At 51.6% G+C, this 15023-nt stretch overlaps 6 protein-coding genes across 6 annotated transcripts; 2 read left to right on the forward strand and 4 right to left on the reverse strand.

Annotated features, from left to right (window-relative positions):
- Positions 1-3042: 3042 nt before the first annotated feature.
- On the reverse strand, positions 3043-4107 carry J4E83_009555 (uncharacterized protein; the record flags this gene model as incomplete). The annotated part of the gene is made up of 1 exon (XM_049336440.1): positions 3043-4107. One exon carries the CDS (start codon positions 4105-4107, stop codon positions 3043-3045), a length of 1065 nt encoding a protein of 354 aa, XP_049184539.1.
- A 2216-nt stretch (positions 4108-6323) lies between these two features.
- On the reverse strand, positions 6324-7055 carry J4E83_009556 (uncharacterized protein; the record flags this gene model as incomplete). Its single annotated transcript, XM_049336441.1, has 1 exon — positions 6324-7055. One exon carries the CDS (start codon positions 7053-7055, stop codon positions 6324-6326), a length of 732 nt encoding a protein of 243 aa, XP_049184540.1.
- Positions 7056-7369: 314 nt separating this feature from the next.
- On the reverse strand, positions 7370-9179 carry J4E83_009557 (uncharacterized protein; the record flags this gene model as incomplete). Its single annotated transcript, XM_049336442.1, has 4 exons — positions 7370-7824; positions 7870-8053; positions 8111-8939; positions 8989-9179. 4 exons carry the CDS (start codon positions 9177-9179, stop codon positions 7370-7372), a joined length of 1659 nt encoding a protein of 552 aa, XP_049184541.1.
- Positions 9180-10853: 1674 nt separating this feature from the next.
- On the forward strand, positions 10854-11441 carry J4E83_009558 (uncharacterized protein; the record flags this gene model as incomplete). The annotated part of the gene is made up of 1 exon (XM_049336443.1): positions 10854-11441. One exon carries the CDS (start codon positions 10854-10856, stop codon positions 11439-11441), a length of 588 nt encoding a protein of 195 aa, XP_049184542.1.
- Positions 11442-12666: 1225 nt separating this feature from the next.
- Positions 12667-13116, forward strand: J4E83_009559 (uncharacterized protein; the record flags this gene model as incomplete). Its single annotated transcript, XM_049336444.1, has 2 exons — positions 12667-12831; positions 12889-13116. The coding sequence occupies 2 exons, from the start codon at positions 12667-12669 to the stop codon at positions 13114-13116; spliced, it is 393 nt and encodes a 130-aa protein (XP_049184543.1).
- Positions 13117-13671: 555 nt separating this feature from the next.
- On the reverse strand, positions 13672-14664 carry J4E83_009560 (uncharacterized protein; the record flags this gene model as incomplete). The annotated part of the gene is made up of 3 exons (XM_049336445.1): positions 13672-14325; positions 14389-14565; positions 14620-14664. The coding sequence occupies 3 exons, from the start codon at positions 14662-14664 to the stop codon at positions 13672-13674; spliced, it is 876 nt and encodes a 291-aa protein (XP_049184544.1).
- Between the last annotated feature and the right edge of the window lie 359 nt (positions 14665-15023).

Below are 15023 nucleotides of genomic sequence, written 5' to 3' on the forward strand. Positions count from 1 at the left end.
GGATTAAGTTGGCGTCCGGCGTTGTTGTCACGAAGGAAAAGTCGGGATAGGATTGGTGTTAAGGATGATCATATGTAGTTACTGGATAATCAAAAGTTATGTTTCCTCCCTTCTATGGCCTCTTTGTTTACTGTGATGCTTGACAGTTTCACCAATCGCAAATACTCTCTTACATTCCTCGATCAAACTTGATGCGACAACCAATACCGGAAGTTGAGGAGAATTTACTTCCACTATTCGCCACACCTATGATTCGATACCAGAGTAGTCCAGATTATAGACTGCTGACGATGGCGATCAATGCAGCGAATACTACACTTGTTAGCTAAGAGTCTTTTTCCAGAGAAAGGGACGACTCACATCCTGAAGCGGTCACAACATAGGAGGCGATACTCCACGCTGCCTGAATCGTTGCCAAGTCTCTCGGATTGCTCCACTGGAACCAGAGACCAATCGCCAAACTCAGCATGACAGGCATTAAGACAATTGCAGATATTCTCAGGGCCGACCATCCAAGTACCACTTCAATAGAGAGATGGTCTTCGATGTCCTCATCCAAGGAGTCATTTGACCCCCCATTTATGTTTTCATGTATCCATTCGGTCCATTGCTCTCCAGTGTCTTTCGAACGCCACCATTCCGAATAGGTGCGCCATAGCTGATATAAAGAGCGCTCGCTCTTCGGGGTTAGCTTCACCTGGATATGTTGTCCATTCTTCCACCTGCACTAGACATACATCAGCAGCTTCGTTTTGTAGCGGGATCATGAAAGAAGTACCTTGTAAAGCTTGAATTGCCTGACCTCCTTCAAAGAGAACCAAAACGCTACACCTCGAAGTCGCATAATGCCCCAAGAAAGTGTCGTAAAAAGATACGCTGGTGAACGAATCTCAACTAGAATCTCTGTTGGCACGTTGTCGGCACGAGAAAAGATGCCCAGGATCAAGTACGGGTATTTTTTCTTCCTGGCATCGCTCCTAGGTCTACCGGTACAGGTGATGTATCGCGCAAAGCCTCGAAAGCCTCGATTATCTCCTCCCTCCACCTGGCCTATGAAATTCATCTGTGTGGAGGTCATACCGTCTCCATGGTGAGTATCGACCTTCTCAGCCTCAATTGTTTCGATCATCCAGGGACCAGGGATTCTTGCACATAGGTCCTTGTTGTAAAACCTTTTCGTATACAACCCTCCCGGTAGTTCATGCACAACGTTATCCTTTTTCGCCATTGCATCTAGCCGGGGCGGTGGGGAAAGGTCGATTGCCTCTGCCGCGACGTCTTCTGTGCCTTCGTGTTCTCCATCGTCATGTGTTCGCATTACACCTTCGAATTCGTAGTTCTTGTACAGAGGATTTGGGAGGAAACTTCCGCTCATCCGACTTGTCTTATGCAGCACTGGAATGTCTTGAGCGATGTCATGTTGTGCCTTGCTTTGCTGTGTGGGTTCTTTTGGCTGCTCCTGCCCTGGCTCCGGGTCATCTCCGTTTAGGGTCGCCATGGCCGCCGTCGAGTAGGAGTGACAAGTCAAAACTCCAACGTAGATGCAGACGTAGAAAGAGAAGAGTTATTTTCCAAAGCGCATCAAATGAACGAGGCGAGGGGTTGTTTATTCTGGATGGGACTCAGCCAGACCCCCAAAAAGCGCCTGTTCTTAGATCGCCTTCAGCCTCAGCTTCAGCCGCAGCCGCTACTGCACCGTAGCCATCGTCAAACACCACAATATGTACAACAACTTCGTCGCGATCCTGCGATGAGAGCTCACACAGAAAAGTCGTTGCCTATATCGCCGTTTAGCAGCAACGCTCTTTCCTCCAAGTTGCATGGTGCCGAAGACCAAGGCGGGGTTCCTGCTTGGAAGCCCGCGCGAAACGCGATGCGCACCTTCTTCAGCCCAACGCCATTAGTAACGCCACCAATATCCAACACCCAGCAACTGTAGTTTTCTTCCTCAAGCGACGAGCAAGCCCGTCGCATCAATGAAAAAAAGGTAACCTGTCAGATTGCCATCAACGTCCTGCCTCCCAGCGCAACACGAAGTCGCAAACCAGTCAGCTGAAGATCATCGCCACGCACGCCGAAGCATCCGTAAAAAAAGCCTCACTCCGGGACATCGAGGCTGATAGTCATCAACCAGGGTGGAGATTCTGTGGCTACTTAGAGTAACTCAGAAGAGGATGCATACTATTAGAAATGATTCTATGAAGTATGATCGACATGATGAGCAGAAGGAGGGACGGAGGGAGGGCGGTTTATATAGGCAGAGGGGGGAGGGCAGGGGCCAGGAGGGCACGTGATGCGTAGGCGGTTTTGGGAGAAGGATTTTTCACAAGATCCACTGTGTAGGGCCGATGTTGGCCGGCAAGGCCTATCGTGGGGGCTGGGAGTGAAATTTCTGAGGGTGGGTGGAGGTGTGGGATCATAGCGTTCGGCCTGCGGTGTGCGTGCGGGCAGATTTTACCACTGTGACGCGTGTGAATGGTTGTTGTGTTGGTTTTGCGGAGACTTGTACCACGGCGAAAATGGCGGTCGAATCAGGTTGGTCAGGGGCGGTGGATAGCCGGCGGGTCGCGACGCGGAAGCGCGAGAACACGGGAATACGAAGACACCGCTGGGTCAGGTCGCGTCGACTTGCGGACGATGAACTACGATGGCGAAGAGCAGATTTGTGTGTCTGGGTCGATGAGCTATCATTTTACGATGTCTCGTCGCGACGTTACACGTTCACGGGTCGTTGGCATCGTGCTGCCGATCGCAAGTCCGATACGCCTGTTCGGAAGGCTGCTTTCAACCGCTTGAGCTACTCCATGACTACAATACTATGGAACAAACATTACATGGACGATGGAGAGCGATCCGCAATCGTCGTCATTTCTGTTTATCGCATATCATGTCTCCAGACCGTTGGTCGCAACTGCTGCGACGTTCAGCCTCACCTATTCCTCATACACGCTAGAGATTGCAGTGCAATGGGCTGGAGGTTCCGATCGATCCATTTGGTTCCAACCGTGCGATAGGTCAACCAGCAGTCTGAGCAAGAGATGCTCAACCGACTCTTCCACTTGTGCGCTTCCCAGACTTCCGTTCGACCTCAGGTGCCTCCTCTTCCTCCTCACTGTCTTCCACAACAAGCTTCGGCCCAACGGTCCTCCCGTCAAACCGCTGACGTCGCTCATTGATATGAACATTCACCTCCCTCCCCCGCTTCCTATACCCCTTGACAAGCCACTCGCCAAACTCATATAGACAAGCCAACCGCTGCTGCCCTCCCTGAAGATGATTCACACCTTCAAGATACACTTTTCTTACCCCGCAGTGTTCAAGCATCGGTCTGAAATGGAAGGCATCCAGGAAATCTTCTAGATCGCGAGGTCTCTGGTATTGTGTGTACGCTCTATCGACGAGCTGGATCCAGTGGAATGACATGGCAATGGTGTCGAGTTGTGTGCACTTGAGCATTAGAGGGATGTCGAGGTTGCCGTCGATATCATAGTTGGCCCGGGTATACGGTATGTACTTTACGTGGGGGAAGTTGATGCGCTTGATGGCTGCGAATCCCTGGGTGGTAGCTACGCCATCAATGGTGACCGCGGGGAACGTGGAAAGGAAGTCTGCGAACCAACGGGTGATCTTGAAGGGCTTCTTTGCATCGTATTTGAAGTCGAACCACTCGGTTGTTGAGAGCATGAAGAGGGTGACTTCGCTCAGGAGCTGCTTGTTTGCGAAGGCGAGAGCAGGGAGCCATGGCGCGAATGTCGCGGTCGCCATCTCGTCGCCGGCATTTCGATCGCAGATGATGAGGTCGTCTGGCCAGCGCCAGGTGCAACATGGGTTATTGTAATTGTCGACGTGGAGATGCTTTGCTAGACTCGAGGTGTTGCGCGCATTCTCCAAATAGGCCTCGAAGACGTCGCAACAAGGCTTGCGGTATCTGAGGTGGCCATGATTCGCAAGCGTTGAGTCATTGTGCGCGGTCTCTAGTTGCAAGTAGGCTGCGAAGATCTTGAGACGTAGCTCGGCGGGTAGGAGGAGGAATCTGGTGAACTTTGGCTCATGGACGGATGCCGCTTTATGACTGGCGACTTCGTGGATGAGGTAGGCCTCAGTCATTGTCGCGTTGCGAACTGTCTACATATTCGGCACTTTCGAGTAGTCGGTGACTGTTATGATAGCATGGAGGCCTTGATCTCACCGCGCGGGTTGCCTGACGCCATGCTTACATGCCACCTGCAGGATTACATACCTACGTCACGTGATACCTTCATCTCCGCAGACGTCCTTTACCTAGGTAAATTCACTTGAGCTACTGCCACACCCTGATGCCTGGACTAAAGCTATTGGTGCACGGTCTCTGTAAGTATACTTTTAAGCGCATGTAAGTTAACTGCATTGTTCACGCTTACCGCCGCAGTGTGTCAACCCGTTAGTCCCTGCCAACTCTCACAGAACTTGATCTTGACGAATCAAAATGTCGAACTACATCGGTTCTACAGTACCAGTATGTCTCGAGGATTAGAACGCTCGAGGCTTTAACTAAGCAAGCACTTCAGGTCAACATGCCCAGGGAGAACGCGCACCTTGTCGACGAAGCCACAGCCTTTGAGGCTTTCACCCAATACACGGAAATCTCTGCAGAGGAAGAGTTCACCAGGATATCGGCAGCGTGCGTTGCATACCTCGAAGACGACCGCAAATTTAGTTTCGAGGCTTTCGTACCGGACTGCCATCTGTATGTTTTGAAGACTCTGAAGCTACTTTACAAACACGAGGGCCATGTGTCGATTTGCGATGCTGTCTTTTTCGACATGGCAGGCTGGTATGACGCATTCAGGGTTCCGTATTTTCACGAGCATCAGTATCATTGCTGGTACGGTTGCTGTTATGTGGGCAAAGATACGACCAATATCCTTGTATCGCGCGACGTCCCGACCGCGGTAACATATATGCACCAAACTACGAATGGCCTGGTACCGATCGAGCAGCTGGCATTCTGTGATCTCGCAGAGGTCGCAACGGAGTATTTGGCTTTCACCAACGATTTCGATATATGGCCAGACGAGAAGGTGGCTGCTTTTCGGGAGTTCTCAGGTCCTGTCGTCGAGTGGCTCCACTATGAGAACGGCATTGAGCGAATCGAGTGGACGGCTTTTAAGGACGTCGCTGCAGCAGTAACGGGATATCTATCCTATGAGCCGCCACCATACTTCCCTCACTTCTTACAACTTCCGGCTGAACTTCGAAAGATAGTTTACCATTACTATCTTCTCGAACATGGAACTGTGTGGCCGGATTCGCACAACCCTCACACGGATGATTGGGATATTTCTCAAGAATGGAATTGTTGTGTATGGCACTACCCAACCTCTTTGAAGCTTTGCAACAAGAGCGAGAGGACTTTGTTCCCAAACCCGCGACATTGCAACTATTGGTCACGTTCGCTCCCTGCTTTAGCCTCCACATGCGGACAGTTGCAGGGCGAGGTCGTTGTCTACATGCTTGAGCGCACGCAGTGGATCTTTCTCAACTTTGAGGCGGGTGACGAAAACTACGACGGTGGCTCGTGGGTTCACAACGAATTGACCGCAATCCCTCATGGTGATGGTTTGCTGGCGGTAAAGAACCTAGTCATTCGTCTTGGAGATGTGTCTCACCTCTCTCAGGCGTCACTCGTTCCAAAAAGCCCCATGGTACAGCTTGCAGTTGCCTGCGTCTTCCTCCGAGAGATTGAATTGACTGTGCCTACCCGAGAGCTGTTTAGCATTAACTACCGAACAGGCCTGCGTACTCTACGGTCTGTAGATACGCTGATAGACCTATTCGCACTCCGACCTCTGCTCAATTGTGAGCGCTTGTGCCGGGTCCGCATTAACTGCGTAGACATATATCTTAGAACTTGTTATACTCGGAGTACATTTGACGTCCTTCTCAGTTTAGGGAAGTGGTTGATGATGGGCTTTTTGGTTCAGCAAGAGCGGCGAGTTCAGGTGATTGTCAACGATCGTCACGACGGCCGGCCATCAGAAACAGTCGTGTCGCTAGATGAGGCAGATGAGAAAGAGGTGGATGGGTGGCCCAAGGCGAAGAAAGCGAAGGGGTCTCTCAAGCAGAAAGGAGCGCGATAAGAGCTTAGCATTTTGCCGTCCTTCTTGCATGAGAAAGTGTGAAAAGGCATTGCTGAGAGCAACCTTGCAAGTCACAGCGGACTGGCTTGGATACCTACAACAGCTTATTAACAGCTGAAGACAACATAAAAGATACAATGAATGCAATATTGCTGCATGGAGCTCGTTACCGTCTCAGATTGCGCGCAAACAACACAAACCCGCCTACTCAAGGCTCTTAGCGTCCCTCTCCCACTCGAACTCATCTTCATTCTTCCAATAGTTAGTACCACTCTTCCTGAACCCCATCTTCTCCAACACTCTTCCACTCCTCGCATTGGGCTTTTCTGTCTCAGCGATGAACCTCCTGACACCCTTCTCCACCGCCGCCCAATGCATGACTGCTTCCGCAGCCTCACGAGCTACACCCTGACCCCAATACGCCGGCGCAACACCATAGAGCATTTCGACCATCTCTTCCCACGGTGGTAGCGGATCGTCCGAGTCGTCGCGTGGGGGCAGAGAGGTTGTAGTTGCATCTCTGACGCCTGCATAGCCTAGCCATTCGATTGCGCCGAGTATTTGGCACACGTTATCCATCTCATTTCCATGGATGATCCGGACTTTCTCGCTCGCATCTTTTAAAGACCGACCCATATCATCGCTGACTTGCTCTTTCGGTCGCCAGCCAACTGCAAAAGTGCCCAATCCCCTCTTCTCCCAACATTGCGCAATATCTCGTGTAGCGATCGACTTATGCATTTCTTCTTGCGTGCGCTTCACTACCGGAAACTTATCGCCGAATCCCATCTCACAGAAAGAGGTGTCGGCGAGGAGGTTCGCGAAAAGAGTGACATAAGCCGGTATCGAGATAGCCAAAGGGGTAGGTACAATGATGAGTCGAGATGTGATAAGGGCGAAGCGCGAAAACGGTGTTGAGGACTGTTGGGAAGTCATCTTGAGGTGTGCCGGGATTGATGAGACGCATGAACAGTCTTGCGGATACTTGTACACTTGGTAAGACGATAGAAGAGATGACTCGGACGGTCTTCCGCCGCAAGAAGAAGCCACTAAGTGTAATCCAGCCTAGCGCCATATGACTCAAAATGATCGAGAAGCACCGGATGATATCCTCACGTCAATCTAGGGAAAACCTGGACACGTCTAGAGCCTACATCGACGTTAGGCCACCTAATTTGCAAGTTTTCTTCTTGATGTAGCCTCTAGGGTGTTCAGTTTTTCCCTTGTATAAGGTGTCCTCACCATCTAATCTAGGCTACCTTGTTCGCCTTCATTGGCTCGATTTGAAAAGGCGAGAAATGCTTCCCGCGCATGCTGTCCCAGCTCTCCACCAACGCTTCACACCTCCGCCAGCTGTTGTCCACCACTTTCTCGTGCTCCTCAACAGTCCTCTCTACCCAGCCATCTCTCTCGTCTGCCACCATCACCACTTCGTCGCCTTTGCCGGTATATTTGTATTCTTTCCACGGCGTTTCTCCATTCGCGAAGCTGTTCCAAGTTCGTGCGTGTTGGGTAGAGATATGTTTGAGTCTTTGTGACGGGTAGCGGAATTGGTACGTCTTGAACACGTAGTACACGTCGACCCAGTGATGCGCTTGCTGCCAGAAGGGACTGGTAGCGAAAGGATTGCGGACGTCGAATACGTACCGATAGACCTTCTTATTCGTATGCTGGGTGAGATACTGAGCTAAGTAGTGAGTCGGCGCTACAACTATCAGCTATGCACACAACATAATGCGGAATGTCTCACCATCAAAAACGACGTCGCCTACCCAACGTGCGCCTGCAGTTATGAACACGTTCTTGTCCATTCCCGGCGAGATGCCGTAAGCTCGCTCGACGAGGCCCGCGCTTTTCTCGCCTAATTGCTTTGCGATGCCTTTGAGGAAAGCGTCCGGGCTGACAGCAGTAATTCCTGACATCAACGTGACGCCCTGTATGTCTGAGTAAGATTCTCGGTTTGGACGTACGATTGAGAAGCATCGACTCACCTCAAAGCCTGTAGTTCCCAGAATGATCTCGTTGACCCACTCGCATTTGCCAAGCAACTCAGGAAAGCGGTCCCATGTCACAGAGCCCGCTTCATCACCAAACCATTCTGAATCTTGAACCGAAAGCCACATATTACCAGCTGCTCGATGCTCGGCGGATTCTTCGACAATCTTTTGTACGTCCACTTGACGTAATTTCTCCAGACCTGCCTCGCCTTCTTCTTCAATCCCAACTCTTCTCAAGAAGCTGTTGTATGTCTCGCTTGCGTTTTCGGGTGATAGCGGTGCTGTCGTTGGCCCCATAATGCCAGACATGAGAATCGCTCTCTGGAACAGAGGACCCGAAGACGGAGGTTGGCGTAGCATGTGGGCGCAAATTGACATGGAGCCAGCGGACTCTCCGAACGCAGTAACCTTCTTCTTGTCCCTTCCAAAGCCCTCGATGAACTTTTGGATCCAGAGAAGCGCATTCCGTTGATCGTTCAGTGCGAGATTTGCATTTCCAGCCTCCGGAGTATGTAGATAGCCAAGCGCCCCCAATCGATACTGTATGCTCGCGGAGATAATGGGTTGGCCATCAAGGATCGACTGCTCGACCATGAGAGATGTGTTGTGCTGCTCGTCAATCTTTCCGAGCACGAAGCCTCCCCCATGGATGTAGACCGATACAGGGAGTCTTGAAGAGGGTGGCTGCTGCTTGAGGCACGAAAGCGGTACATTCACCTGGAGGATAGCACATTTCAACTCGTCCGTTGAGTGTGGGAACTTTTCGCCAGGGAAGTTACCGCCGCCAACCGCGTCAACGTTAAAGACTTGAGGGCATGCATAGCTGAGGGCGTTAGCTTTTCTTACCGGGGAAGCATTAAGGCAAGTCATACCCATGTTCCGTGAAGTCTTTCTTGCCCGCAAGTGTATCTGAGAGAACAGACTGCTTGAAGCGAGCGGGGATGGTGGCGTATGGCACGGCGCGAAACTGAACAACGCTGTCGGGCGTGACGATGCCTGTCATGGGACCTAGGTCGGCATGGTGAAATGTGAAGGTCTGCGGTGCCTGCTGTTGTGAAGCCATGTTTTTTGTTCGGTGGTTCTGTCACGCTATCGTGGAATCGCAAAGAAAGGCACGATATATATAAGACACCAACGGTGTAAGCAGACAACGCGGGGAACAATACCATTTCTAGACAGCCTTGTATCTACCGGGAAGTGGGGACCAGGCCCGGCGAACCGGTCGGGCGCGTAAGAAACATCCGATCCGCTTACAGGAATGCTGGTTGTTGATGCCTGCAATGCTGCCTTGAGCCCCGTGATGCGCCAATTCCAGGATGGGTGGTGTGTCTGACAACGGACAAAATGCGCATATCTTGCAGTTGTAGTAGCTGGGACGTGCGATAGGTAAGGCCGCCGCTTGATATTGTGACTGCAAGTAAGCTTCAGCCCTTCGGACTCAGAATGACTGCCGAGACACATCTTTGTTGGAGTAGCGGCGGGGTTATTCGTCGGCACATCAACGCGCGAGACCGATGGTGAACGGTTGTAATAGAGCGCCGAGAAGCGAGCCAATCAGGTCGCTACAAAAGTGCGACCGTCTCATTTCGAGATAAATTGTAGAACAAAGCTGATGTTGTCTGTATGGGGTTCGCGAATTGGTGATGGTGATGACGTGAACGACTGCAGGAAGAATGCCCGGTGGTAGGTGTTTGCGCTAGCTCGAATGAGTGCTAGCTGGCTTTTTCATTTCCAGACGCGTCGCGAAGCCTTCGAAGGTTAGACGCGTCCCATCGACGCGTCTGGCCTTCGCGACTAGCAGCGATGTTCAACAGCAGAAACGTAATATAATGTTTCAAGAACGGTACCTAGCGACAAGGTGGCTAGTACCCGCAGGAGAACTCGACAAGTGGGCGCCACGACCCAGCCACAAAACTCTGCACGCCTCATTTGTATCTTGTCGTCTTGTTATGCACCGGCCCTGACCAACAATACTGCCCTGCAACACCGCACGCTGACGTCGAGGCTCTCTAGAGGGAACGCCAGAAGTCGAATTTGAAAGATCAGACGTCTTTACTGTCAATGTCTCGCTCCCGCGCCTACCCAGGTGACATCCACACCGCAAGATCACGAAAGGGCAACCTCTGCACGTATGTAGTGTAAGCTGGTCCGACTACTAAGTCGTGACGAATGCAGATCTCCTCTGCTGTGATCCCAAGCGCTTACCTTCGATGTTTGTCATGTTTTACAGCTCAGCTCTTTTCTTGGTTTTCGCTGCATCTTCTCTCTTCGCACAGGCCGCTGCAGAATGTACTCGGTTCTCCACCAATGGTTCGACAGCAGCAACATACGGCTTCCATCGTTTCTACGACTTTAGACAACTACACGATTATGCCGACGCCGATGCGGCTTCCGCCAAGTCTTACGGAGAGGGTCACACAGTCACCGAATCAGCCAGTGGCCAATCCAAGATCATTCAAGCTGCTCCCTGGGTTTCGGGTTGGAATGCACGAGACTGGTTCAGACCGTCACCAAGGGATGATACAGTGGACATGTACTATAAACCATCTCGTGTATCAATTAGTAAGCTAAAGCTTTCGTTGCTTCTACTGAATTCTAACCACTCATAGGCAAGAATTCCGATGCGTCGCAGGATTCTACCTATCTCACCTTGCACACGACAAGACTCTCCGATGGAAGCCAGGTGGCCGCTGAACTAGACTTTGCGGAATACAATGTCACGTACGCCTCTATCCGCATGTCCGCACGCATCAATGGAGCCAGCGGTGCAGTTGCGGCTTTCTTCACATACCATGATGACACGTCCGAGTCGGATATAGAGATACCAACTGGGTTAACGGCTGACGAAGTGCACTACTCTAACCAGCCCACCGCCGACCCCGACACTGATGTACCCATTGACGGTGCAACATTCAATGTCTCAATGGAGGATGACCAACCTACCTCGGACTGGAACAACTACAGGCTGGACTGGATACCCGGAAAAAGCGCCTGGTACATGAACGGTGCCCAATCGGCTGACACGGAAGTCAACGTACCGGACGCAGAGAGCATGATCATTTTGAGCCTGTGGAGTAACGGAGGCACCTTCTCGGGGCGTATGGATACTGGGCAAGAGGCCTGGTTCGATATCCAATGGGTTGAACTGCTCTTCAATACGAGTGCTAGCGCCAGCACTGATTCCGACGGGGATGTATGCTCGGTAGAGTCGTCGCCAGGCTCACCAGTACCCAATGCCTCACGCGGCCTTCAAGATCTGGTTGCTGGGCGTATTTGGTGGGCTATTGGGATGGCTTCAACTGTTAGCTTCCTGGTGTTCATATAGCGGTCCATGGCAAGCGGAAGTTGGATATAACTGTGTTCATATCGGACGCTGATCAGAAGCCGTAGGGATCTTCGCACAAAAGACTGTCTCTACAATATACGGAACGAAGATACACGTCAAGACTTGGTATTCCGCATGTGTTGGCTGATTATCGCGCCGTGGACGAGAACCGTGGTCGTACTGTCGGCGTGAGGTTGTGTGTTGAGCATCGTACGAACGAGCTGCTGTTGCAATGGTTCTAGATCAGCCTGCATTGAATGCGCAGCCATGACAAGGCCTGTCGTCATATTGAGATATTCAAGGCGAATGCATGGTTTGTTGTCGTCGTTGAAGGGTGTTCGTACGCGTCGCGTGGAAGGACTGCTTAGCTCGCTTATGAGATTCGCTGCCTACATCGCTCATTGGACACCTTACCACCAGCCGACACATGCCACTTGAACGTGTGATATCTGTCAGCTGGGATAGCCGTTGCGTATGGATATATTATGTATCTTTAGTAGTTGTAATCCGCTCGTCGCGGATGGGTCATCGCGAACGAACCATGACGTATTCACCACGCTAGCCAGAACCGCAGTTTCCAATTCCCCAGACACGCGCCCGCACCCCGCAAAGACGTCATCCTTCCATGCAACTCTGATGAAACGCGTGCTCATGCAGTCCACGGCGCACGTACTGCTTTTTTCAACTCATCAAATCGACACTCATACCGCGGAGATGGCTCCGATGAATCGATGACGCATCATCTCGCGCGCATTGACGATAACCTTGGAACCTGATGTTGGCCTAGCACCAAATGTCTAAATATCATGGGAGATGGAATCAAACTACCAATCATTCCTCCACACTCAATTGCACTTAGTATCTACATCTATGTGATTCAATATGCCGCTACTTCGCTTTACAAAGCCGCGAGTCGCCTCTGCTACAGGCACTATACAGGGCTCGAAATGTTCTCGTAGCGCTAGGCCTCATGCGCTGCGGAATGGCGCCCAGAGCAGGCAGTATGCCAGCGAGCCCATCATCCCCAAGGTGCAGAATAGCGATTTCACATTGTACGTTTTGATGCCACCGCAACCTCATCCCGATCCTCCTATAACATGTATTCTTTAGTAAGTTCGCAGGTGTAGCCATGGCCTTCACCGGCGGTCTCTATTTCGCTATAAATTCAGATCTGCGTCCCTCGTCAAAGCAGAACCTCGCGGCCAATCTCCAGCCGCATCCAACCATGCCAGGCAAGATGGCTGGCGAGAACGAGGAAAACATGCGCAGTCACAAGATCACTATGAAGGGCGATCCCAGCGCACCTGGTGCCGGCAGGCCGGACCCAAATGAAGAGTTGGGCCCGAAGGCTATGGGTCACGGGGCTGCACCTTCACATGTAGCCGATCCGGTTCGTACATGATGTAACCTTCTTTTCCCACTTCTTGATTGCTAAGTAGCACCACAGGCCGATCCGCGCGGAAAGCCCAGGAGCTTCAACTACATGTCTGGAAAGCAAGAGGGTTTGTCTAACGGTGACACTCACCATAGCTCCCAGGTTTCCAAGCAAGGGGAAATGAGCAAGAAGGGTGAGGGTGTTGCTGAGACTGCGAAGCTCAAGGGTACTGTGTCGACTAAGCGGCCTGGTCCTGAGAATAAGGAACAGCGAGGCAAGGCTCAGATGGATGATGAGTAGCAAGTTGAGTTGATCGTTGCCCTTGGTATCATTTGATGGGGGGAGGAAATGTAGTAAAGAGAGTAGCAAACTGTAGTCAGATAAACAGGCACTCCGATACCGTACCAGCAAAGACATCTCACTAGCCCGCATGACTACCGCGCATTGTCACATCACGTGTCGATTCCAAGCCTTAGCTTCAATGTATCTCAACCGAGGTCCGCACTGTCAGAGCAACCATGATATTAGTTTCAAACTCCTACTCGTACAACCCGTGCCATGGCATGCCATCGCACACCGGGACCCATCCCCATCCCCAAATAACACCATAAACCATAGCAGACAACCACCCAAGTTATTTTCAACTTTTTGCAAGGAAACGAGCTTTTGACCTCCTACCAGAGGAGGAGCAGGAAGAGCTTTTAACCATCGTCGCCAGATTGAGGAAAGAAAGGAAAGATGGTACGCCGTGATCGCCATCGTGAGGTATCGTACAGGACATGAAGAAGTCGGAAGATGGTAGGTGCAACGCCGTGCAAAATGTCCAAAGGGAAAGGGAGTTATGGAATGAGGTGTTCAACCGGACGTGTCGTTCTTCAGAACGGCAGGTGGGGGAGCCTGAAGTGTGTCGGGTGATGGCGCGGTTGTCGTCGAAGTGAATATGGGCGTCAATGTGGTTGTCGATGTCGATGCGGGTGTCGCAGTCGCCTCGGTGGCATCGATGCGTTCCTCTTGGGTCGTGGATGGTTTCTCGGCAGTCTTCTCAGCCGTACCAGCATCATACTCTCCACCTCCAATCGTCGTCTTCTTCTCGCACCCCGTCTCAACATCAACAAATGTCTCCTCACTCCCACACCTCGGCAACTTCTTGCCGCTATTCTCAGCAACGTATTCGTCGTACGTCTTGCCCGCCTTCTTAGCTTCCTTGCGCACATGTCTGACACGCCATAGCCAGACTGCTTGGCTGGCAAAGATGCCAGTCTCAAGGACCATGCAGGCGATGTATAGACTGGCACCGAGAGCATCGAACCATTGCTGTGCGACGACGGCCATGAGGGAGAAGAAGGCGCCGAGGTAGTCGATGGTGAGGAACCAGAAGTCGATTCCGATGACGCGGCCGTTGCGCTTGGCGAGCTCGAAGTAGGGTGGGATTAGGCCGATGACTTGGATTACGGAGGCGGAGATGGCCATTAGCATCATGGGCCATTCGACGCCGCGGCTGTATGGTCCCTGTGCGGTATTTCGTTAGTGGCTTTCGACAGGACGCATATGTGGAATGGGCGGTTGACTTACGCGCAGTGTAAGAATGAGGATGAGTTCCATGATACCGAAGCTAGCTGCGAGAGCGATGGTCGCAACAGTCGCTGTCCAGACCCGCCATTTGTTGTGGTAGTAGAGTGTTTGGCCCCATGCGATCAGGGTAAGACTGGCGAAAGCTTGAGGTTGGAATTTGAGGGCGAAGTTGAAGTTCTAATCACACGTAAGTAAAAGGTAAGACGGACTGTGCGATGGCTGATGGCATACCTGAACGATCGCATAGACACCAAATGGTACGCCGCCTGCATCCATTGATTAGCTGAGTCGGCCAGGTTCGTTCATGTGGGGTATCGCACAAATCGACCAGAGTATCAGCATGGTGCCTGGAAGGCCTTCGGTGCTCTTTCGCCGCCAGTTGGTCCATATTCTTCGGTAAAGTCAGCGAGCTGCCATGTGCAATCTCGATGCGGGTGACACTTACTGTGGGATGATTTGTATACACCAGCAGCTGCATTCGGACCTTTGTTAGCAAGTGCTTCGTGGGGTCAAGGGCTTGACGTGGGGTTGCATACACTTTACTCAAGTTAGCATAGTCCTTAGCCACCAAACGTTCGGAGGTACTCACCAGTGCCGAGAGTCTAGAGAACGAGATCGTATGTCAGTATCATGAC

The sequence above is a fragment of the Alternaria metachromatica genome, assembly GCF_023757995.1.
Source record: "Alternaria metachromatica strain BMP 0045 chromosome Unknown scaffold_33, whole genome shotgun sequence".
In the NCBI taxonomy this organism is placed as follows: Eukaryota; Fungi; Ascomycota; class Dothideomycetes; order Pleosporales; family Pleosporaceae; genus Alternaria; species Alternaria metachromatica.